At 43.7% G+C, this 26,321-nt stretch overlaps 2 protein-coding genes and 1 non-coding gene across 3 annotated transcripts; 2 read left to right on the forward strand and 1 right to left on the reverse strand.

The window, feature by feature from the left end:
• The first annotated feature begins 124 nt into the window (after window positions 1–124).
• Window positions 125–4,792, forward strand: LOC111965877 (NF-kappa-B-repressing factor). The gene is made up of 3 exons (XM_023990267.2): window positions 125–213; window positions 1,765–1,889; window positions 2,009–4,792. The coding sequence occupies exons 2-3, from the start codon at window positions 1,799–1,801 to the stop codon at window positions 4,243–4,245; spliced, it is 2,328 nt and encodes a 775-aa protein (XP_023846035.1). The 5' UTR covers window positions 125–213; window positions 1,765–1,798; the 3' UTR covers window positions 4,246–4,792.
• A 1,089-nt stretch (window positions 4,793–5,881) lies between these two features.
• LOC111965878 (ubiquitin-conjugating enzyme E2 A) lies at window positions 5,882–11,555 on the reverse strand. Its single transcript, XM_023990269.2, has 6 exons — window positions 11,201–11,555; window positions 10,793–10,873; window positions 10,537–10,562; window positions 6,504–6,593; window positions 6,284–6,372; window positions 5,882–6,105 (listed from the first exon to the last, which is right to left on the reverse strand). Exons 1-6 carry the CDS (start codon window positions 11,242–11,244, stop codon window positions 5,977–5,979), a joined length of 459 nt encoding a protein of 152 aa, XP_023846037.1. The 5' UTR covers window positions 11,245–11,555; the 3' UTR covers window positions 5,882–5,976.
• A 4,476-nt stretch (window positions 11,556–16,031) lies between these two features.
• trnae-uuc (transfer RNA glutamic acid (anticodon UUC)) lies at window positions 16,032–16,103 on the forward strand. The gene has a single exon. It is a non-coding gene; the product is annotated as a tRNA-Glu (tRNA).
• The last annotated feature ends 10,218 nt before the right edge of the window (window positions 16,104–26,321 follow it).

Raw genomic sequence — 26,321 nt, forward strand, 5'->3', positions numbered from 1 at the left:
GATTAGGTTTAAAATCAGATTTTAAGGAAATAAATAGGCGATGTTGGTGTTTATGCATAATTATGACTTTGTGACTGTGATGACTACTGACGACCCCCCCGGATGTTATGGTGATGACCAAAGGCGAAGCCGCTCGCTAGACATTGAACTATATTAGTGGAAGACTGACACCAAGGGCACAAAGAAACATCGGACTTATTACTTTGCATTGAGGTAAGTGGCTAAAATATTAATTTGAGCTAAAAACAATTCGACAACTAGCTATCTGTCTCGTGCTTCATATCACATTCCCGTGCAAGATGATGCATCAATCTTTTTTTCAATGAACTAGCTAGCTAGCTAGCCATCTTTGCTCGTTTACTGCGTCACTTGTTTCGTCTGTTAAAATCTGGTTTACTTTAAAACAGATGATTAGTTATACCATTTAATCTGTAGACAACTCAAATTAGAAAACGAAGACTTGATTGTGTGCATCAATGATAACGTAGTTAGCTGTTATGCTGAAGTTAGCTAGCTAGTTGCTACGTAGCGTGCTAGTTAACTCGGTAACGTTATACCAAAGACAGTACAGTATGAAGATAGGCCAAAACTGCTTCTCCAAAAGAAATCCCAGATCTCACTTGTAGGCGATGTCATGGCGACGTTGGCTAGTTAAGCTCATGCGTAGAAACACGTCATCGGGGCTAACGGTCTCTCTTGCAGAACTGCGCATGTGCAGGCTGTTAAATCAAAGGCTCTCCGTCAATGTAAAGTTGTTTTTGACGAAAATGAAAACGTGTCAGTTTGTCACTTTCACGAGGTTGGAGTAATAACATCTTCAACTGCTTAAGACATTGGCTTGAATCTAGGTTGTGTCTTTAGATTTCTAGAAAATGAACTAAGGAATAATTGTTCACTTATCATTGACTTCTCAAACCCTGGTCTGTTTCGCAAGCGTTCCCGAAAGTCTCGGGATGTTGCCCCTCTGGGTTTAGAAACTCTGTGGTTATACTTAGTAGAAAATACGGGTTTGAGAAGTTGTGCACACTAAGGAGTCATAATTAATCAGAAATTTAGTTAATGTTGCCATAAATAATAGCATTTTTATCCACATCAGTCTGCCTATTCTTAGCTAGTTATCTAACGTTAGCCATAACATTAATTCTTAGCGACTCATGATGGTGGCCTTTCTGCCAGCTGGGGCGTATTCATTATGCTGTCTCAGTTGCAAAACGTTTCTCAAACGAAACGGTGAGGGGCCTACTTGACTTTGTCCAATAGAAACTCTCGTTTTAGTTGAAAAACATGTCTGGATAATGATTACACTCCTGGTAACGTTTGCTAATCTTCTTTGTTGGAGTCTGTAAACTGATCTTGTTAGCTAGCACTAGTTATTTTTGCCATCATTCCAATAATTACCTTTACAGAGCCACGTCACTGTCAATGCGTTTTGAAAGTGAGAAACAGTGGTTGGCCATAAAACAATTTATTGTGAAACGAATGTCCACAAGGCCTTTCCTGACACCTGGATAAGGACATGGGCATACCTTGTCGGAATCATGGCCTAATATGAACCTGTGTTCATATGTAGCCTACAGATTCGTATCATATAGTTTTGGGAGCATATAGCCCTCAGTTTGATGTGGGAATTATGTGGGAACAAAAGTTCTCTCCCTAATAGAGTATTTCCGGTAGTAGACTCACGTTAACTGTTTTACTGTGCTAGCATAGAAATACACATTATGCTTGTTTACCTTTTTTATATAGCTCTGTTTTCTTTTAAAGGTATGGCTCTGATCTGAGGTGAGAGGTGCTGGACATGGCTGAAAGGATTGACATTGGCGAAATGCCCTCCTTTGACCTGGTTCCAAGTGCTGAAGCAAAGAAGAGACCCAATTCATCAGATGGCAGTAAGTGATTTTGGTTCTTCAAATTGAACTCCTTGCCACTGTTTTAAAGTTTAGTAATTACTCATTGATTGTTATATGCTTGTCATTGATTGATTCTCTGTTTTGTTCTTTAATGTTAGGAGAAGAGCCAATGAGGAAAATGCCGGTGTCCAAATTTGGTTCCAGACCGCGGTTTGAGCCTGTGCACTTCGTTAGTGGTGGCAGCAGTGGCAGGTCTGGCAATGATGAGAAGGAGAATGACAAGGAGCGCCGTAGGAGTGAGGTGAACAGTGTGAGACAGTGGGACTCAGACTCTGACCGTCCCTCTTATGGCAGCAACCGAGCTCCAGACTCCTCTGCAGCTAGGCCTGCGTTCGACAGAGTTTCATCATACGGTTCTTCTGACTCTTGGCGGGATAGAGAAAGAGATAGAGACATACCCTCAGGTAGCACAAGTGGTTTGGGTCATGGAAGCCGAGGATCTGCCTCAAATTATATGACTAAAGTGCAGCAGGACTACTCGGCCAGATACGAGTTCCACAGCACTAGGCATCCGGACACATACGCTCAGGCCCCTAGATTTGATGGATATGGAGGGGGCAGTCGATCAGGGGGCTGGGGGGATTCAGGAAGCCAAGGCCTTGGCTTCAGGCAGCAGGACAGACCCACATCCAGCAGACCATTCAGCAGAGTCTACAGCAGCCCAGGGAGGAGCAGCCCCTCATCTGTCTCTGGGTCTTCTTCACAACTCATCCCCATATCTCAAGCCGTGCTGGATGAAAAGCAAAGGCTGATCAATAGTGTGGCATCCGCCATAGCTGTCACTTTAAGAGACCCCGCGTTCATGTGTGGAGCTGAATCTCCTAACTACAATTTCATGCTGAGCCGTAGCATACAGGCCTGTAAAACCAATCCGGAGTATGTCTATGTCAACCTCAAGGATATCCCTCCAGCAGACCTACCCAAGAACAGGAAAGTACCGACTGATGGCTATGCCTGTGAGCTGAGATGCCAGTGTGTTTACCTTGCTACTGGCTACTCTGGCAGCAAAAACGGGGCCAGGGACCGTGCTTCTGAGCAGGCTATGAAGCTTTTCTTTAAACTGGTGGAGGTCCGTGTAGTGCAGCGCAAATTCAAACACTCCTTGGTCAATGATATTGTGGTCTGCCAGACGCACTGCCCTACCCCTGCATTTCTACCGGCACTGCGTAACCCAGAGGACAAGCCTACGCCTAGCTCCAAGGGTCAATACGAGCCTGACAAACGCAAGCACTGGACAGATTTTGTCGTTGTTGACAACGCTCATGATGCCATCTGCATTCTTAACAACTCTGCCGCCTTCAACCGCATGAAGATTGACTACAAGTTCGACGTGGTCCCCAACAGCAGTGCATGGCAATGTAGCGTGTACTTACAGGATGCGCTGGTGGCACAGGCCAGGGGAAGTAAGAAGACGTCTAAACATACAGCAGCTGAAGAGGCAGTGAGGAAACTACGCATGAACCAGGCAGCCCGGCAGCAGCAACAACAACCACAGCAGTTCTCTCGAGGAAACCATCACTCTGACCCATCGGGTGGTCGTTTCGGTCACCAGGGTGGTAGGAAGAAACACTTGAGCGAACTGGTCATCCTGGAGAACTCGGACAATGCCATCTGCATCATCAATGACACTGCCCAGTTCAACAAGGTAGCTGCCGATTATAAGTTCACAGTGCTACCAGACCACCGCTGGAGGTGTGAGGTGTTCCTGGAGGGTCAATACGTAGCGGCAGGCATCGGACCCAAGAAAACGGTGAAGCACATTGCAGCAGAGGAGGCCCTGGCCACACTCCGGCAAACACAGGCTGTGGTGAAATCCAACCTCAGGAAGGAGGGTAATGCTGACGCCCTCTCTCGCCACCAGATTCTGACTCGCTCTGGTGAAGAGTCCTCGAGACAGGAGATCAAGGAGGACAATATCGGGAATCAGCTACTCCGCAAGATGGGCTGGAAAGGTGGCGGATTGGGCCGGGAAGGGGAGGGCATCTCTGAACCCATCAAGGTCAAAGAGCAATTCTCCAGAGAGGGACTGGGTATGGACATGGACAAGTCTGGGAATCAGCTCACCAAACGGAACATCGAGGACATCATCCGTAACTATGCCAGTTCAGACCGCCAGGATGACCTGCGCTTCTCCACTGAGCTCAACAATGATGAACGCAAGCAGATCCACCAGATATCCCAGAAGTATGGCCTGCGCAGTAAGTCATACGGCCAGGGCAGGCTGCGCTTCCTCATCGTCAGCCGCAAAGTGCACAAAGACCAGCTCATTGGCCAGCTCCTGCAGGAAGGGCAGGTGGGACGCTACGAGCTGGTGAAACCTCAGGCCTCACACTGACTGGATATGTCATAGCTCCAACAATACTTACCACAAAAAAAATCACACCTGGTCTGGGAAAAGTTTGTGAATGTAAACTGTTTCAATCTTCTAGGCTTGTCTTTCGGAGAAACACTTGTGGTTTCTGCATTCCTTTTCATACAATTGCATATTTTCTGACATTGTATTAACGTTTCTTGTGTCATTCCACTATTTTGTCTTCTGTCAGCTTCAAATTTGCACAATATGCTAGTCTTGAACTGCTTTGTGCTGTTACGGTTGATTAGAGTGCTGTATCTTTTGACAGAAATCTTCAATTTTTAGCAAATGTTTTTCATGGCTACAGAAATAGCCTTAACAAGCAGAATGCCTGCCATTTCACCTTCACAAAAGTTTAATTAGAAATGAAGATACTGTTGGCATCACCTCAGGTGATGACAGGTGTAAACTAGAGGCAACATATGTAACTATATGCTGACATTGAAACATCCCTGCCACAATACTTGCAATGTTTCCCCCCCTCAGATAGTTGAGAACATTTACAAATAAACTGCTTCCATGACTTGAATTTGATCTTTGTCACATGGTAAAAGTGCAACCTGTGATCCCTTTGGAATGTCAGATGTATAAGCCTGTGTGAATACAGTTTTCATAGCTGTAATAACACTAATCAATAAATTAAGTCTACTGTCTGGACTTCAATACGTGAGTTGACTGGTGTTATTACAAAAAAAATCTTAATTAACTGCTATATCAGTGGCAATTTGAACCATACCCCTCCAATGTTTGCAGCAATATTGTGGAGACGAGGGATCGGAGACCAGCTGGAAACTTAAATCATGTCGTGCCATCATCCCTCAAGAAAAGCACGTTGAATGTATCATTTTTATTTACAAGAAAATGTACAGTTTGTTAGATGCACATTTTACACAGATTGAATGGTGTTAAGGACACTGCAACATTCCCATGTGGTATTCGTAATTACTTCATGAGGGCATCAAGTACAGACAACCTTTACCTTGATACATTGAGTTCTGTGCATGAGAAAAAGTTTGCCTGCTCTGAGAATTTGTGGTAATTTGTCAATCATCCTCATAAATATGCTTTTGCACTAGTGTTACAGGACTTGCATTTAAAAGTGCACCAAGTAGGTTCCTTAACGAAACACTTGAATCCTGTTGGAGATATCATTCAAAGAGCCATTCAATTCATAAAACAAAGCCCCAACAAGAACATGGTTTGTGCATGTAAAAAGGTAGGGTTTTGAAATTGACATTGGTTGGAAAAAAGTCCATGACAGGTGTTCGTCAAATTGTTTCTTAGTTGGAATACTATCATACTACAGCTCCAAAAAGGCAAACGTGTGAAAGCTAGAAACAAAACATTCAAACCACAGCAAAAACCCTCAAACTTCTGAATATACACAATTATCTGAATCAATACAGCAAAATCACACTACTAGCCAAAGACTTAAAACACTAAAATGACAAAGAGTAACTCCTGACCCCCCCCCCACAGTACCTTTATGTGCCGGGGTAAATTACATTGTAAGTAACCCAGATATAACAAGGTACATTTACTTTGATGTGCTCTTGTCCAGGAGGAGCATTATGCATGAAGAGAAAGCACAACAAACATACTGCAGAGAAAGATTCAAACCATGTGTATTTCATTTCCTTTGAGATATTTTTCTTCTGTTCTCTTTTTGACTTGAGGCTGGATATTGTTCATACTTTGTGAACGGTGAGGGTGTCAACAATCACGCCAACTCTGTTCCACGATGGCAGACACCCGCTTCTCGTACTCCCGCTTGTTCTCCTGGTACAGCTGAGCCGCCTGGCTGTTGGCTGGGCTGTTGGGATTCGGCTCATCTAGTAAAGACTAGGACGATGCAATAGTAGACACTTCAGTAGCAATAGTATTCTGGCACCCTTGACTAGATTTTTAAAATTCAAATAGTTTCAAACACCGTTATTTGAGAGAAAAAATTTAAGCACAAAAGGAGCTTTACAATTCAAGTAAGTATTTCATGAAGATTCATGGTTAATGCTGAGTATACCTGTATTGAAGTTAGAATTGAAGAAACATCATAAGTTGGACTCCAGCGGTTCTGAAGAATGTCCAAGCATATACTACCATCTGCGTAGACTGTACAATACAGAACATACATTTACTCCATAACAAAGACTGGTGGATTGTGTTGACAAAGATTCAGCTGTTCCACTATAAAATGATCCTGTAAGCAATAAGCATGTTAAAAAAATAAAATAAATACGTACCGTTTGGATGAAACATTTTGGAGACAAAACGCACAGTTGGAGGCTTATTAGGGTATTCCTCTGTGAATTCTATTGTGAGTTTGAAAGTTCCTGAAAATAAAGGATATGAGAATATTAATTATCAAGTGGGCACTAAAACAATCACACAATGGTAACCGGTTAGCTTGACAATGACCACAAATGGATCTGGGACCAGGCCAAAACAGAATGGCTTAGAACAAATTCAAAGTTGTCTTGCTGCAAAATGTTTTCAGCAACCAAATAGCATACTGTAATTGGCCACTAAATTGTTACCATTTCAATAAAATAACATACACATCCTAAAGCACAAGTGTACATAAATGCAACTCAATGAGGGACATTTGCTAGAATGGAGGATTACTGGTGGGTCTGATATGCATATTCATTAACAGATGATGTCAAACAGATACAATCCCCTGGTTTTGACCCCAAGCGTTAACCCATATTTCACAGGATTCATTCACTTGCTGGCAGGCAGTAATCTCAGCGATTTAACAGGTCAGCTGGATTACTGTAGTAGTTCTGATAATACACCACCTGGTCTACAATGTCAAATCAAAAAGGTTTATTGGTTGTGTACACAGTTTAGCAGTTATAGTGGGTACAGCAAAATGCTTATGTTACTAGTTCTTAACAACGCAGCACAATGTCAAACAAGTACACAAATAATTAAAACAAATATTTAGAAATTTTATTTGTCACATACACAAGGTTAGCAGATGTTAATGTGAGTGTAGCAAAATGCTTGTCCTTCTAGTTCCAACAGTGCAGTAATATCTAACAAGTAATCTAACAATTCCACAACAACTACCTAATACACACAAATCTAAATGGGTGAATGAGAATATGTACATGTAAGTATATGGATGAGCCATGGCCGAGCGGCATAGGCAAGGTGCAATAGATGGTATAAAATACAGTATATACACACACGTGAGTAATGTAAGATGTAAACATGATTAAAGTGGCATTATTTAGACTGCATTGTATAAAGTGACTACTGTTTGGGTCTCAATGTAGGCAGCAGCCTCCGAGTTAGTGATTGCCGTTGAGCAGTCTGATGGCCTTGAGACAGAAGCTGTTCTTCAGGCTCTTGGTCCCAGCTTTGATGCACCTGTACTGACATCGCCTTCTGGATGGTAACAGTGTGAACAGGCAGTGGCTCGGGTGGTTGATGTCATTGATCTTTTTGGCCTTCCTGTGACATCGGGTGCTGTAGGTGTCATGGAAGGCAGGTAATTTGCCCCCGGTGCTGCGTTGTGCAGACCGCACCACCCTCTGGAAAGCCTTGCGGTTGAGGGCAGTGCAGTACCAAGCTGTAATACAGCCCGACAGGATGCTCTCAATTGTGCATCTGTAAAAGTTTGTGAGGGTTTTGGGTGACAAATTTCTTCAGCCTCCTGAGGTTGAAGAGGCGCTGTTCCACCTTCTTCACCACGCTGTGTGTGAGTGGACCGTTTCAGTTTGTCGGTGATGTGCACGCTAAGGAACTTAAATCTTTCCACCTTCTACACTGCTGTCCCTTCGATGTGGATAGGGGGTGCTCCCTTTGCTGAAGTCCACGATCATCGCCTTTGTTTTGTTGACGTTGAGTGAGAGGTTGTTTTCCTGACACCACACTCCGAGGGCCCTCACCTCCTCCATGTAGGCTGTCTCGTCGTCGGTGGCCCATCAGAAAGTCCAAGACCCAATTGCACAGGGCGGGGTTGAGACCCTGTTGTGACTAGTCTCTCAAAGCGCTTCATGATGACAGAAGTGAGTGCGACGGGGCTGTAGTCATTTAGTTTAGTTCCTTGCCTTCTTGTGTACAAGAACAATGGTAGCCATCTTGAAGCATGTGGGGACAACAGACTGGGATAGGGAGCGATTGAATATGTCCGTAAACACACCAGCCAGCTGGTATGCACATGCTTTGAGGACGCGGCTAAGGATGCCGTCAGGGCCAGCAGCCTTGCGAGGGATAACACGTTTAAATGTTTTACTCACGTTAGCCACAGAGAAGAAGACGGGGGTGCGCAGTCCTTGTTAGCGGGCCGCGATGGTGGCACTGTATTATCCTCAAAGCGGGCAAAGGTGTTCAGTTTGTCTGGAAGCGTAATGTCGGTGTCAGTTACGTGGCTAGATTTCTTTTAGTCTGCAATTTCCTGTAGAACCTGCCACATACGTCGTGTCTGAGCCGTTGAATTGCGACTCCACCTTGTCCCTGTACTGGCATTTCGCTTGTTTGATTGCCTTGGAGGGAATAGCTACACTGTTCATATTCAAACATATTCTCAGACCGCTTTCCATGGTTAATGCGGTGGAACATATTCCTGTCCGCATGATCAAAACAATCTTGAAGTGTGGCTTCCGATTGGTCGGACCAGCGTTGAATGGTTCTCGTCACTGGTACATCTGGTTTGAGTTTCTGCCTATAAGACGGAAGGAGCAAGATGACGTCGTGGTGGGATTTGCCGAAGGGAGGGCTTTGTATGCATTACGGAAGTTAGAGTAGCAGTGGTCAAGGGTATTGCGCATGCGCTTAGCGCAATCAATATGCTGATAGAATTTAGGTAGCCTTGTTCTCAAATTTGCTTTGTTAAAATCCCCAGCTACAATAAATGCAGCCTCAGGATGTATGGTTTCCAATTTCCATATAGTGAAGTTCCTTGATGGCTGTCTTGGTGTCTGCATGAGGGGGAATGTACACAGATGTGACTATAACTGACGAGAATTCTCTTGGTAGGTAAAATGGACTTGATTGGAAGGAATTCTAGATCGGGTGAGCAGAAGGACTTGAGTTCCTGTATGTTGTTATGATTACACCATGAGTCGTTAATCATAAAGCATACACCCCGCCCTTCCTTTTCCCAGAGAGGTGTTTATCTCTGTCGGCACGATGCATGGAGAAGCCCGATGGCTGAACCGATTCTGACAACATATCAAGAGAGAGCCATGTTTCTGTGAAACAGAGAATATTACAGTCTCTGATGTCTCTCTGGAAGGCAACCGTTGCTCGAATTTCGTCTACCGTGTTGTCAAGAGACCGGACATTGGCGAGTACTATACTCGAGAGCGGTGTGCACGTCTGCGAAGCCTGGCCAAGTGGCCGCTTCGTCTGCGGCGTCGTTGTTGTTTTGGATCGCCTACTGGAATTAGCGCCATTGTCCTGGCTGGTGGTCCGAACAGAGGATCTGCGTCGGGAAAGTCCTATTCCTGGTCGTAATGTTGGTAAATTGATGTTGCTCTTATATCCAATAGTGCTTCCCGGCTGTATGTAATAAAACTTATTATTTCTTACATTGTTACCCCAGGAAATCTTACATAAAAAAACAAAATACTGCATAGTTTCCTAAGAACTCGGTGCCATGCTGTACTGTCAGAACAAATCCAATTAATACTGTAAAAGTAACCCAACTGCAATCTATACATATACACTGGATGAATTTACACAAAATATATTAAAAATGGCACACACAGCAGTAGATATATTATAGTGAGCTATGTCAAGAATCCAGTATATAAATAAATGTGATGTGTATAAACAGTAACTAAAATGCAATGTACAGTAGTAGAAATATTAGTATAAACCGGCAAGAATACAGTATTTAAATACACAGCACAAAACCAAGGAAACATTTATAGAAATGCAGGAAATTAGCTTCCAGACTAGAGCCCAGAATATAAATATATATGTGAACGGTGTGTACAGCCAGTATGGACAGTATATGAATAGAAAAGGTGTGTAAAGCAGTAGTTATATAGGATGATCATGAGCCATGACTAGAATACTGTATATACACAAAGTGGGTAAAACACAAAGTGGGTAAACATTAAAGTGGCCAGTGTTCAATGGCTAAGTTATGTACATATGGCAGTAGTACTAGTACTGCTAGTACTGTTCCAACAGGTCTCCCATGCAATTAAATAGTCCATATCATGGTACTGATCACTTCCGTTTGAGTTGTCAAACACATGCACAAGAATGTACCAGCTACAAAAAAAGTAAACACATAGCTAGCGAGCTATTTACCGTCTTCAAAAGGTGTTCCCTCTGGGCTGGGGAAGAGAGAAAAGAGATCACTTTAGATAGTTAATGTTAGTTTGATAACTTTAATATGTTAGGGACAAGAGGTTCAATGTTAATTTCTTTAAAATTAACAGATAATTCATAAGAATACCCTACTTTGGATACATGTTACGACATGTCATTGATTTTGCGGGTAACGTTAATCATCTATTTCTAGCTAGCTAACGTTAGCTACTACTTTTATAGTCCAGTCACTTACCCAAAAATTACGGCATTCCATACCATGATATTGTTTTCCGACGGGGCTCCACTAACTCCTGCAGGAGGGTCCTCTTGAAGCCTGAGAAATAATATTATTTTCGATGCTTAATTAGCAAACGTTAGTAGTTCGCTAACTAGCTAATTAAAATAGGCTAACGTTAGCAGCAGTAGCCAGGCCAGTTAACTACAACTTCAAAATATTCAGCTGTAATGTTATCTTTACGTTAACAATCCATGTGTTAGTAACTTATTTATCAAGTAGCTAGTAACTTATGCTATCCAGTAACTGTTAAGATGTTTGAGGACATTTCGCAAAAAAAAAGGTAAATTCAGCTAGTTAGCAACAGTCAGACAAACGCTTCACCTAGACATCCAAGCTAGCTAGCAAGCAGCTCCTCACACATACCGCTTAAAATCTCTCATTAAACGTCGTCTTGCTGGAGTTGACATCTTATTCAGTTGAACTAAAACGTACGCATACGGTTACAAGTCACACGTTTTAAAACAAACGATTTTCACAGTAATGATTATATTTCCCACGATAACGTTAAGTTTCCACAATCTTTAGCTAAACGTTAGCGTCTTTCTCCCCCTCAGGCAGGAGTTGGCTGGGCTAGCCACTACTAACGTTACCACTCACAAGGAAAAGAGGGGTGAGTATTGGTATGGTTCTTTTTTTTCTTTATTTGTTTCTGCTTCTTCTTCAAGATTTGTATGGCGGATCGGATCCAACTTTTAGGTGCATACACCGCCACCTACTGTACTGGTGTGGGAGTTAATTCACGGCTTACCTACATTACATTCTTGAAACGGTAATACAAATTGGGAAAATTGTCAGTGGTGTCATACTTGAGTAAAAGTAAATATACCATAATAGAAAATTACTCAAGTAAAAGTGAAAGTCACCCAGTAAAATACTACTTGAGTAAAAGTATTTGGTTTAAAATATAGTTAATGTCATGGTTCCACCTGTCACCAGAGGGCGGCAGAGACCGTCCTAGAGACGGTTGTCCTTTGCAGAAGCTTGAATTGTTAACCATGTGCGTTCGTTTCCTGAGTGAGTTTTCGAGACTTAGTGTTTGTTGGTTTTTCAAGTTTACTGTGATCCTGTGGCTACCGTTTCTCAGTAAAGTATAATTTTTTATCCTTAACCACTGATTCCTCGTCTGGTCTCTTCTCTGCACCTGGGTCCAATCTTACCACGTCACAGCAAGCCTCTGCCTCAACATGGACCCAGCAGAGATCACCGAGATCCAGAATGCTATAACCCAACAAGGAGCACTGTTGGGGCGGCAGCAAGAACAACTCACCCAAATATCAGAGACCCTCCGGGCACACGGCATTGCTGAGCTGCAACCAGTCTTCAACCACCCAGTCTATGGACGAGAAGCGGCAAGCCAACTGTTCAACCTCTGCCAAGGGGCCAGACCAGTGGCTTCGTCTTTGAGTTCCGCACCCTCGCCGCACAGTAGGTGGAACACTGAGGCACTGGTCACCGCTTTCCAGCAGGGTCTGTCTAACTCCATCAAGGATGAACTGGCCGCTCGGGAACTGAGAGAGGACCTCGAGTCCCTGATAACGCTGGCCATCAATTTCGACAACCGCATCCGAGAATGTGTGAGACAGTGTTTTTTTGACACCGCCCCCGTATCCCGGTTTCCGGAGCCCCCCAAGCCCAGCATTGAGGAGCCCAGGCATCTGGGACGCACACGTCTGAGCCCACAGGAACGTGACAGGCGTATGCACAACGGCTGCTGCCTCTACTGCAGAGGTCTCCGCCATCTCTATTAAACATATACAGAGTTGATGGGAAACGCTGGGGCTCGCCAGGACAAGGGTAGACCCGGACGAGCTGTGCAGTTACACCCCAGCTACCTGGTCACCGTCTGACACTACCCACAACCCTCCATTGGGACAACCGTCAGCACCACATTCAAGCCTTAGTGGACTCCGGGGCCACGGATAAATTGAACACCAAAACTTTTCCGCTCTCCCTCCCGAGTACTTCAACGTCCGGGAGGCCTTCAGTAAGAGGCAATCCTCCACCCTCCCTCCTCATCGTCTATATGACTGCGCCATATAACTCCTACCTGGCTCCACCCATCCTGGGGCCGTCTGTACTTCCTGAAGCAGCAGTCATGGACAATTACATCTGGGAGTCGCTGGAGGCAGGTTTCATTCGCTCCTCTACATCCCCAGCTGGTGCTGGCTTCTTCTTCGTGGGAAAGAAGGATGGAGGTCTGCATCCATGCATTGATTACAGAGGGCTGAACAGGATTAGGATTAAGAATCGTTACCCCCTTCCCGAGTGGGCTCCCGAGTGGCGCAGCGGTCTAAGGCACTGCATACCAGTGCTAAAGGCGTCACCACAGACATCCTGGTTTGAATCCAGGCTGTATCACAACCGGTTTTGATTGGGAGTCCCATAGGGAAGTGCACAATTGGCCCAGTGTTGTCTGGGTTTTGCCGGTGTAGGCCGTCATTGAAAATAAAAATTTGTTCTTAACTGTCTTGCTTAGTTAAATGTTATAAAAATAAATAAATAAGAATAATTACCCCTGATATCTGCCACCTTGGAATTGGCCCTTGGGCCCCAATTCTTCATCAAACTGGACCTCCGCAACGCTTACAATCTGGTGAGAATCAGGGAAGGAGATGAATGGAAGACTGCCTTAAACACCCCAAGTGGCCACTATAAGTATTTAGTCATGTCCTTTGGATTATCGAACTCACCGGCAGACCTCCAAGCATTGGTCAATGACACGCTTAGGAATATGTTGAATCGGTTCGTCTTTGTTTACGACATCCTGATCTTCTCCAAGACCCTTCCAGAACACATCCTGCACGTCCGCCCAGTCCTGAGACGCCTCCTGCAGAGTCAACTATACATCAAGATAGAGAAGTGAGTTCCATGTATCCCAAGTTTCTTTCCTGGGCCACATTATCTCTACCTCTGGCATCCAAATGGACCTCTACCTCTGGCATCCAAATTCAACTTCACACTAGCCTATCGCTCGAGATCCAAGAATCAGAAAGCAGACGCCCTATCCAGCCAACACAATGTCTCTAACAAGGAGAAGGACTCTGAGCCCATCATCCCCAGCTCCCGCATTGTGGCCCCCGTGATATGGAGTATTGAGACCACGGTGCGACGAACCCAGACCCGAGAACCTGACCCCGGCAGGGGTCCCACTAACAGACTTTATGTTCCGCGATCAGCCCGTTCCTGAGTACTACAATGGGGACACTCCTCTAAATTAACTGGGTATCCAGGGGTTAATCAGACACTGGAGTTCCTGAGGCGGAAATTCTGGTGGCCCAACATGATTAAAGATGTGAGATCCTTCGTTACGGCCTGCTCCACCTGTGCCCAAAGCAAGTCCTCACGACTGCGACTGGCTGGGTTGCTCCAACCCCTGTCCATCCCCAGCCAGCCCTGGTCCCACCTGTCTGTAAACTTTATCATAGGGTTACCCCCATCCCAAGGGCTTACCATTATACTGATGGTCAACGATCGGTTTTCCAAGGCAGCCCATTTCATCGCCTTACCCAAGTTGCCCTCAGCGAAGGAGACCGCTGATCTCATGATTACCCATGTCTTTCGACTACACGGACTTCCCCAGGACATTGTCTAGGATTGTGGGCCCCAGTTCGTCGCACGATATTGGAAAGCCTTCTGCTCCCTGTTGGGGCGTCGGTGAGTCTCTCCTTGGGGTTCCACCCACAGTCGAATGGGCAAACGGAGTGGGCCAACCAGGAGTTGGAGAAGTTCCTCCGCTGTTTTGTCTCCTCCCAGGCCAGCAACTGGAGCACGTTCCTCGTCTGGGCAGAGTATGCTCACAACACACTGCCGAACTCGTCCACTGGACTGTCGCCGCTCAAGTGTCAGTTCTGGTTCGACCCCGCCCCCCTGGTTCGACCCCGCCCCCCTATTTCCTGAATAATAGGCCATCAGCCTATGCGTTCATTAGACGATACCACAATCCTCCTTGCTCCACTCCTCTGCCCGACACCAAGGCAAACCGTCACCGAAGGCCTTTTCGGGCTCCTCCGACCGGGTCAACGGGTGTGGCTGTCCACCCGTGATCTTCCCTTACAGGTGGACTCACGGAAGCTCGCTCCACGCTACATAGGACCATTCAAGATCCTGAGTCGCATCAACCCTATCGTCTCCAGCTTCCCAGGTCTATGAGGGTCTGTCCATCCTTCCATGTCTCCCGTCTCAAGCTGGTAAGGACCAGTCCCTTCTCTCCCCCCACAACTGCACCTCCGCCTGCCCGACTTGTTGATGGTCCCCCGGCCTACACTGTCCAGCGTCTGTTGGAGGCTCATCGAGTACAAGAAACCCTGCAGTACCTGGGGGACTGGGAGGGCTACAGCCCTGATGGGTGGGCGTGGGTGCCTGCCCGGGACATCCTGGAGGAAGGAATGATTTATAAAATGGACCACCCTTGGCCGGAAATTCGTCACTCGTTCATCATGCGATGATTTTGTTTTCAGCCACCGGTAACTTGTGGGTGCTTCATATGCGCTACAGTCAGTTATGATTGCATGTCTACATATATTAACTATATAATTATTAATATATGCCTACTGTATGATAGCTGACAAATTAATTAGCTAACTAATGTTAGCCTGCCTCATTGGAACGTCTGAATAAGGAAAATGTTTTATTTCTACAATTTCCAAAAGATAACCAAACAAAAACATTTACTTAGACAGCTGTGCCACTCGGGAGCCCATATAAAGTGTTTTTTCTCAAAGTTGCCGGGATGTTACGTGTCCTACTTATAGTTACTTAAATTCGACACTCATTGACCTCCATACAACAACAACTCGTTTGGTGAGCGAAAAAACGCAACCTGTTGGAGAAGACAGATTTTGGGCCCCCTCATGCTTCGCCTCTTCCTCTCTGTTTATAGCAACTGTTTTTTAGTACATTGCACAAGTTACATGAAGTCGACCCTAGGTGGGGTTGAATTGCCATGGATAGCAGAAATGTGGAGATGTGTTAAATTCAGACTATTTTAAAACAAGGTTATCTACAGGCTACCCATCTGTAATAATCTAGAAAATTATAATGGTAAAACTCTTTATACAATGACCCTACTGGGCAATGTAGGCCTGTTTAGGAGAGTCAGCTAACTATAATCGACGTGTTCACAATTATTTATTCTCTCACTATTCCTATGCAGGTCAGATATAAATATATACGTTTGCCCTTTTGGCGTATCTGTTCCCATATGGTCTAGCGGTTAGGATTCCTGGTTTTCACCCAGGCGGCCCGGGTTCGACTCCCGGTATGGGAATTCATTATTTTAATATGGTCTCGTTCATGTATAGCAACATGTAGTTGTTTCACAATAAATTGTAAATCTGCTCACAGAGAGGAGGACCAGTGTGTTTATCAGTTATTATGCTAAAAACTCTGCAACAATATCTGAAGTCTGGAATGTATATTGTTCAACTGGACAACACAGTTGTTTATAACATGAAGTAAATTCCCGAAGTAGGAAATGTACCGAAAATGCGATCCGTCTGAAGTGGGCGGGATTCAAAGTGTACTGTTATTTTGATATTCTAAGGGACAATGTGCATTTATCTGTTTCAATGTATCAATCTGAGCCAACATCCTTGCGTTCTATATTTGATGTTTTTTTTATAGGCATGGAATTCCATAATGTTCGCGATTGTAAATCTAGTTGGCGTTAACACAATCTGCTATAGAGAATACTTCAAATTATAAAAACGAAGTGTCTATATCATTTTCGGTTCAGTTGAAATTCAGATAGGCCTAGTTTATTCTAGTCTATACCGGTAAGTTTTTAGTCTTCTTAATAAGAGTAACCAACATGACATAATTTTTTTCATAACGTCCTGTTTCTCCATAGTTTTTAATGCTAGACAATCATGTATTATGGTTTATTTTACGCCTGTTACGTCAGGTTAGGGAAAATGTGACTGGTAGGAATTCCCCACGCATCAGCTTTCCGTAAGAAAAAAAGAAGAAAAAAACGGTGTAACCTTTCGTCAAGCACGAGAAAGTAGTGAAACTGGAGTTGCCTCAGTCGTTGTGCTGTACCGACGATGTCGAGCTTACATCTCACATTTGAAGGGGGAATATTACCAAGATGCTGATAAGTGCCTACTGAAGATATTTGGCTACTGGCCGATGTTGATGAAGCCATCATTCATGAGGCATAAGACATTGGAATTTTAAATGTCTGACGCTAGGCTATAAGATAAGGACTAAAGGTGAGTCTTCCCTACTCGAATAGCTAATGATGTACTTCTGTTTTGTTTATGCTGTCTTGACTATTAGTCTGGAATGTGTATTAATCTAACAGTTGTGTTACCACCTCCCAAGCAGTCCCTCCCAAGCAGTCCCTTATTTTCTAGAACCCTCCCTTTCAATAAGTTTATGAGAGATATTTAGTAACGTGTTATATTTTTTAAATCCATTTTCATATAGCATACATAAGGTATTTATTTATGTAAATCCACAACAAAGTAAATAAGAAGTTTATAACTTAAACTGTATATTCACCTAGGCTACTACAGATATGGACTACTTTAATTTCTCAAATTCAAGAGTTCTATTAAACCAATGTTCTGCCACTGACCCCACATTTGATGTGAAAAGCCTCCAGTCTGAATAACCTACTGTTTCGCTTTATTAACCCTCCTCTTACGGATAAGCTGTGTCATTGTGCCACTACCATGCCTGCCATGTGACAGGGGTGCTGTGTGGTAAATGTGTGAAGCTGTTGTGTGCTGCTGACAGAGCTAGCCTGTCTCCAGTGTCTCCCGGGTCCAGTGGCCATTTGTGCTTCATGTGAGTGTGAGGGATCAATTATACAGTCCTGAAAGAAATGGATTGTTAATGTTTTCTCTGTTATGTAAAGAGGAGTTCAACTGCACCCTATTGTTGCCATCAGAAGTATTAGACATCACATTAATAAAGCATAACCAATAGCTCTTCAGACTCTGAATTTACTATTGGAGAATAGTCTGTCATTGCACCAGTGCTTCTAATTTCCTCTGATTATTAGAAATGGCATGCGGTACCATTATCAATGTTCCACTACTCTATCTTGAAGTTTGTCATTCAGTTCAAGAGGTTGAGAAAGACCCCCTCTTTCTGGGGCACTTGTCTGAACCATGTCTGCTCATCATGGTCATCTAACATGTTCATGCTTATTTTCATGTAATAAATGACCTTCACCCTCCAAAAAATGTGATGCTTGGATCTCCACTAAACCATGTTTTCTCAAATGACTTGAGCTCCTCAACATATCTGTGGCCAATATAAATGTTTGCCAGATGTTTACATTTTTCGGTTAAGATGCTGGCCTCAGGGACATTGCAAGCTGAGAAATCTCATTGGCCTTCCGTGCCTGCTGTTGTCCGGAGAAAGGGAGGGGCGAGACAGGGGAATACTTGTGCTTTTGTTATCCGGTGGGGGGTGGGCAGGGGGGGGGGGGATTCTTGGGGTTCTCAGCTCAGCCCGTTAGCAACAGAGATCAGCTGGTCCCTCTGCCCCCCCCCCCCCCCCCCCCCCCCCCCCCCCCCCCCCCCCCCCCCCCCCCCCCCCCCCTGCAACACAGCCCGCCTATCCCAGAGGCCTGGCAGATAATTGGAAATCTCAGTCTTCTGAAACCAATTATCTCCAACAAGAGCTCCTAAATATACTTGTCTGCAGTGTAGTGGTCTCTAGCATATGTTGCATGCACAGACTTCATGCATAGTTTTTAAAAAATCCCATGGTGCCTGCCTCACTCCACACTCCTCACTCCCACCCTCTCCCTCCTTCCCTCTCTCTCTCGGCCTTGACAGTCATGTGCATCAATGACCCTACCTTCTCTGCCTTTGAACTTTGTTACTGAAGGGATTTCTGCCGCACAAAGGGACTTTGAGGGACTAACTTCCCTCGCCTTTCATGAGACAGTGCTTGTATTAACATGATGACAAAAGGCCAGGCATCAGGTTGCAGTTGATAGTGTGTTTATACACACTGACTGGGAACACTAGCCTCTGTGACTGCCTGGCTGGTGCAAATGGTATCCCTGGTACTTATGGTGTGACCGTGATGTCACCATCAGCAGGGCACAGCAGCCCAAGCCGCTGAGGAGTGACTCGGTGACGATGACTCCAGACAATGGGAGAGCTGTGCTCCTTTGTACTCCATAGTATTGAGGGTTCCTGTCATTGTCACAGCATGAGTCTTGAGGTTTTTCTTAACCGGCAGAGAGCTGCCCTAATGGGCTCCTGGATATCGATCTTACCAGCTCACTTGTATCAGACTTTTATGCTGCGTCTGAAGCACCACTATAGCCTCACAAAGGACAGATACCTTACATAGTGGCCTTGACAGAGACAGGTGAGTGAATGAAATGACTCTTGTGTTTGTCATATCCTTTTTGGTCAGGGTTCAAGTTAGATGATGTGGGAAACATATGCTCTATCAGATCCCCTGAAAAAGTTTTACATTAGAAGCCCCTGTAATGTCTCTTGAGATGCCTGGTTTGAAGTCTTCTTTCCAATCAAGTCCAGTGATCAGTCTCTGAGGTAAATTAGTGTAATTTGACACCTGTCAAGTAACCACAAGGTGGCAATGTTTATATGTTTCTCTGACTATGTAAACAAGTATGTAAGTTGACCGAAATGTGAAGTGACTCACTCAAATAAAGGAACCAAATTTACACAGAGAACCTGAAACAAAATCGTCATACTTCCCTTTTTCACACCGAAGATATCTAACTGTGGCCGCCCGTTTCTGTTGAAAGACAGTGGGGGAACTTGCTTTGTAAAGTTCCTTATTTCACAGTGATTTGGTTTCAACAGCTCTGTCACCTGAGTTCTCCGTCCTCTGATATCTCAGTAGGCAGCGCTACAGCCAAGCGGCAAAAGTGACGTCAAAGAGAAATGGGAGCCAGGGGAAATTCCACCTGTAACCCCATCCAGCCTGCATGTTGCCTCACACAATGTGAAGCATTTGACTCCGGTCCAAACAATAAAAATGGACTCCATATCTCCATATGTACTGTCATCAGGTTAACCTCAGTGTTGATGTCTTGTAAACTACATAACGTGTCTTGTTTGGCCAAGATATACTGATGTTAGAGGTCATATATGTTAACCAGCTCCAAAACAACAATGCAATGTCTCAGCAGTAGCTTTAATTAAGACTTGGTAAACTTTGCCATGACCAGAATATATAGCTTTTCTTCCCATGACCCATATAGGCTATTACCAAAGACAGTACAGCATGAAGATAGGCAGAAACTGCTTCTCCAATTGAAATCCCCGATCACACTTCTAGGCAATGTCTTAGCGACATTGGCTAGCTAAGCTCATGCGTAGAAACACGCCATCGGGTCTCATGCCAAACTGCGCATGTGCAGGCTGTCAAATCAAAGGCACTCCTTCGATATGAAGTTGTTTTTGTGGAAAATGAAAACATGTCAATTTGTCACTTTCACGAGGTTGTAGTAATAACATGTTAAACTACTTAAGGCATTGGCTCGAATTTAGGTTGTGTTGTGCCTTTTAGATTTCAACAACTAAGGAAGAATTTTTCACTTCTCTCATTGACTTCTCAAACCCCAAACCCGGGCGTTGATCTTCTTGGCCTGTTTCGCAAGCGTTCCCAGCGCCTCTGGGTTTAGAGACGGTGCTATTACTCAGTTATTACTCTGTTAAAACGTTATGGTGGCAAAAGATGACCAACCACAATAGTGATTGACAATCAGCCTGGACTGATGCAGAGGTTTTTCTGCTGTCTCGTTTCTAGCACGTCATCGTCTGTTGGCACCATTTGATTAGTGCAAATTCAAGGTTGCACCTCTCAGTCCGGGTACTTTTTGTTGAGACTGATGCATATGTATCTTGGGTATTTTTAGTCAGCACACTATGTATCCGATGCTTGATTAAATTGGGCGGGGGTGGCTGGGTTGTGGTTTGACTACTAGCGTGATGCTCAAACAATAGCCAAGCTAAGCTAACCACATACATAGCAGCCTATCACCACAAGGAGCATCACGTTCTCTCTCTCTCTCTCTCTCTCTCTGCTTACACTGTCGTTTAAATTGGTGCTTTGTGTTGTTGCCATGTGTTAGGATGCATGTCGGTCAGTGGAGTGCTACTAATGTGTCTGTCATGAAAGCCTGACATGCAAAGTAATTTCAGTGTGTGCCTGTGACCATGTGTCTGATGATCTCACCTCATTCAGCTGATCCACAGCGTCAAACAAGTTCAAGTGTGAAATGTGACGGCGTCTTAAAGAGTGGGCTGGACAACATGTGTTAGCCAGTTAGTAGCTCGTCACGTACACAGAGAAGCAGTTACTATCCTATATCGGTCACCACATTATATAGGCTAAGTTACTGTCCTATATCTGTCACCACATGATATAGGCTAAGTTACTGTCCTATATCTGTCACCACATTATATAGGCTAAGCAGAAAGGTTTTTTCTGAGGGGAGTCCTAGAGTGACAGACTGTCCCTCCTTCGGGCCTGATATTTGAATTATTTAATAACTACATTCTATTATTGGGTGTTCATTCAACAGTACGCTTCCAAAGCCCATGGACATTATATATACTGAATGTGAAAACAATACTTTGTTATAAAATGGCAAAGCTGTATACTAGACCAAACTTGAGTCCTTTCAGCTGTTGCCCAGTGTTAGCAGCTCTTAAGCCATTAAAAATGAGAGTTCTTCCACAGACACAAAGTCAGTCAATTAGACTCGGTGGAGGTAGCTCTTGTCTTTGTCCAGACTGCAGGTAGCGGATACTGTTCACAGAGGTTTGATGTGGACTGTCTGGAATGTTGGCCTTGCCGTGTGTGTTTAATGTTTAATGGGATGCATTTTATGTGAAGGGTGTGTGTTTTGTGTGGCTCGGCTGGAAGGCTCCTCCTTCCTGCCGAATATTCTGCTCTTATCTACTCAAAATATTCCCAGCCATAAACTGCAGGTTTAGTTGGTTGCTCACATTATTTGTGTAAGGATGTACTACCGCACAAAATGGGCTACAGTCTTACAAAATAACATATAATCATCACCAGGAAGTTCCAGGACATGTTAAATGTTATGTTATCACATGAGTGGAATATTCATATGCCGCAATAACCTGGATATATAGCACTCAATTTCTATCCTGGTTGAGATTTAACTTAATCTGCATCCAGGTGCAATGGTTGTGTCATGTCAGGTTACTAGTTGAAACATGAGACCATCTGCAGATTATAATCCAGTGCATCATCCCATGGTCAGTGCATCATCCCATGGTCAGCGCATCATCACCACATTTGGCAGATCTATGAGAGTGACTCAGCTGTAGGCTATGTGCATTGGATGCATTTCCATTCAGCTATACGCCTACACCTCTCTCTTTGTTAGTTCTGTGTGGCTGCAGTCAATGCAGTCATCCACAGTCATTTCTGTGAGTCAGAGTTGAGGGCAATTCCATGGAAACGAAATTGCGCTGAGACGCAGATTTTTTACTTAAGATGTATGCCAAACAAGAATATAGTAGAGTTCAGTAGAGTTTAGTACAGTACAGTAGAGTAGAGTACCGTACTGTACTGTAGAGTACAGTACAGTAGAGTTCAGTAGAGTACGGTAGAGTTTAGTTCAGTACAGTACAGTACAGTAGAGTACAGTACATTCAGTAGTCAGTTATAGTTCAGTACAGTACAGTACATTATAGTGTACTCAACTCTAGTGTGTTCTCCTGTGGACTGTACTGAACTATACTCTACTTTTCTTTACTGTACTGTACTCTCCTGTGCTGTGCTCTACTGTACTGTACTGAACTATACTGTACTGTGCTGTCTAAACTTGTGAACCCAACTGTGGTTTGTGATTACTATGAATTCCCATTGTAGCCAATTCAATTGCAGAAATTCTATTACTGATTTTTCAGCAATTCCATTACATAAACAACATTTATATCAGTAAAAACACTATAACTAATTAATAGGTCTACTTTTACTTGTGAAATTAAATTATCCTCCCTCCTCATGAGGGGGAGAAATTAGAAAATATCTTAAAGACGTGGGGTTTTGGTAAAAGAATTTCAATGCACAAGGCAATGTTTCTTTAACTTACTGAAGGCAGAATTATATGTCCCAAACTAAATATAAGTGTTGATATTAGTTGGCAGGGGTCTTTACTTCAACATTATGTAAGGGATAATCAATGGGGGGCTATGCGTTCTATGGAAATTAATGAACAACGTGGAAGGTGTGTTTCACCACACGCTAGCGGAGTGGAACTAACCTTCCCTGGAGTCGCAGTATTTTCCAGAGAACGCATAGAGCCCCGAGTTGATTATCCCTTTCATACCATGGCTATCACTTTATAATTTGCCACAAAAAAATGGTTAATTTGCAGGTAGAAATGTGTTCAACATCCACTGAAGCAGGTAGCAAGTTTACCAGACAGCTAAAGTAGTTGCCTTGGTAACCAAACCAACAGACTTGCTAGTTTAGCTAACCAAACCACTCCGCTAGCTTGCTATTATGAAAATCGAATTCAATAATGTTTTCAATTCGACTATTGCTTTCAATAGCAGCTCAAACATATAATATATAAGAATTAGCTAAAGCCTATGAATTCTACCTTGCTGATATATATACTATGCGTACTAGGGAAATAATGCACGCTCTAGAATGCCCTTCAAGCCAATCAGAAACAAGTATTCAACAATTACATGGTATAATGTGTTTTCATGTATTTCTAATACCTTTTAAAAAAGAATGTCTGGTTGATGTTTTCTATGACCCCTTTTCCATCTGTTTGACCAGAAATCATAGCCTTTGCTTATTCCACATTTTTAGGATGGAAAATGGTTGAAAAAGTAATATATGCCTTAATATATATATTTTTTTAAATCTTACCTTTCATATGACACCCAATTTGACATGCTCCTATGAACTTCACATGTTGAAGCTCATGGGTCCTTCTACATGGAAATAACCTTGACCAATTCCCCAGTCCTGCCTGGTCACAGTCACGTAACATAACACTGACCAAAGCTGCATAATCTTTCTGACCATTCATTGTCTGCCAATTAACTGAAGGTTGAAAGGGTTTGAGTTAGTGAACTAGAATAGATGTTCTCTCCTAAGGATCATTGAAATAAACGATGTTGGCCCCAAACAAACTGTCTGGTGTTCATATGAAAATATTCCAACAGCGAGTCACAGACTTTTTATTTTATCACCCATTGTTCGAAGTAAGTCTGCCCTGAGTAACATTGACAAGTTTTCCATTGTCATTTCAAAGTGTTTCATGGTGTTTAGTTGTACCTCTTTGTCCATATCAGTGGGGCTCATTAGAATGCCTTGCTGACCCTTTCTCCCGCTCCACCTCAATCTGCGTGAGGGATGCTATTGGCCCAGTTAGCCCTGGCTGAGGACTTTCCTTGGCTGCGTCCCAAATGGCACTATTCCTTATGTAGTGCACTACTTTTGACCAGGGCCCATAGGGGACGCACACCTCTAGCTCTGAGTCACTCAGGGAACAGCCATCAGCTGACCTTGGAGCTGCACAAACAGCACTGCCTGTCCTTCACAAGGCTCCACATCTCATGCCCTCAAGGTTTGTCTTATTTAGGGAGTGAACGTTATTTATAATAAGTGTTACATGGAGAAAATCGGACCTCTCCCAAAATAAAAATGCATAGCCCTCCCTTCAGCAAAATATATTTTAGCTAAACCCTCCCTGTACCCAAAATAATAATTAAAACAAAGTGGATAGTAGAGAGCATGTCTACCGTTTACCCTCACTTCTTGGAGAGACCAGAGCCTTAGATATGCAGTTTTAGAAACTGTTATTCGTCCTGTAAGCATTACATGGCAATGCAGGAATTTTGATAGCGGGCAGGGCTGCGGGCCAGAAGGTTTTTGGTTCACAGGTCAGCATGGACAAGAGTAGGGGTGGAAAGATCTCCTTTATAGTAAAAGCAATTAATTAATCTATCATCGTATTTGCAGATCTGAGAAAAAATTGCCTTTTATAAACATTTCATGCAATTCCACTTCACTTTACATATCAGTAGAATCTTTTTTAATGACCGAAATGAAAGGCTAAGAATTGATAGAGAGAGAACCCTATGTGTTCATCTTATCATATTTCTACATTTCCAAATCAATGTGTCTTGTTTGCAACGGAACTGTCCCTGATTGCAAATACTTAAATCTGAGATGTCATTAGGAATCTGAGCATGGTACTTTCAAAAGTTAGGCCTAACTTTCCACCCCAGACATAGTAGGCCTACCGACACAGAAAAATGTAAGTTTTAACTGCTGGCTGCTCTTCTTCCGTGGTTTAACCCAACGAGAGAAGGTCACAAGTGTTTCCCTAAAATCTGTCTGGGTTTAAACATCTATTGTTCAAAAAGTGAATAGCTTAATCAATTGATAGTGACAGAATTAGATTACTTCCCAAGCAAAAGTTCATTTTTTGTCTCCTCGGCTGTAGAAGGTTGTAGCTCAGCCTCTGAATGTCAAAGAAACTAAACAATGACACTCCCATATGCATCGGAGTTACTTATTTCCCTGGTATTTTAAAGCTTGCTTCTACCATTAAGCATCGCTGACCAAAGCGCTGTTTTTGATCACTTTAAATGATCGGATCCGTTTTATTTTCTTCAAAATCTTAAGCTAACAAGGGATAGGCCTGTGCTTTTTGTCATGTTCTTTAATAGAAGGTAGGCCTATGGCAGTTCTACGTCACCCAATTCTAGGCGTCACTGAACTGTCTAATTACGCACACCTGGTTCCCATTTCCCCTGATTAGCAATTGTAAACTCAGCAAAAAAAGAAACGTCCTTTTTTCAGGACCCTGTCTTTCAAAGATAATTTGTAAAAATCCGAATAACTTCACAGATCTTCATTGTAAAGGGTTTTAACACTGTTTCCCATGCTTGTTCAATGAACCATAAAAAATGTATGAACATGCACCTGTGGAACGGTCGTTAAGACACTTACAGCTTACAGACGGTAGGCAATTAAGGTCACAGTTATGAAAACTTAGGACACTAAAAAGAGGCTTTTCTACTGACTCTGAAAAAACACTAGAAGAAAGATGCCAGGGTCCCTGCTCATCTGCGTGAATGTGCCTTAGACATGCTGGAAGGGGCATGAGGACTGCAGATGGTGAAGAGCAATAAATTGCAATGTCCGTATTGTGAGACGCCTAAGACAGCGCTACAGGGAGACAGGACGGACAGCTGATTGTCCTCGCAGTGGTAGACCACGTGTAACAACACCTACACAGGATCGGTACATCCGAACATCACACCTGCGGGACAGGTACAGGATGGCAACAACAACTGATCGGGTTACACCAGAAACGCACAATCGCTCCATTAGTGCTCAGACCGTCTGCAATAGGCTGAGAGAGGCTGGACTGAGGGCTTGTAGGCCTGTTGTAAAGCAGGTCCTCACCAGACATCACCGGCAACAACGTCGCCTATGGGCACAAACCCACTGTCGCTGGACCAGACAGGACTGG

Source organism: Salvelinus sp. IW2-2015, linkage group LG6.2, assembly GCF_002910315.2.
Source record: "Salvelinus sp. IW2-2015 linkage group LG6.2, ASM291031v2, whole genome shotgun sequence".
Classification (NCBI taxonomy): Eukaryota; Metazoa; Chordata; class Actinopteri; order Salmoniformes; family Salmonidae; genus Salvelinus; species Salvelinus sp. IW2-2015.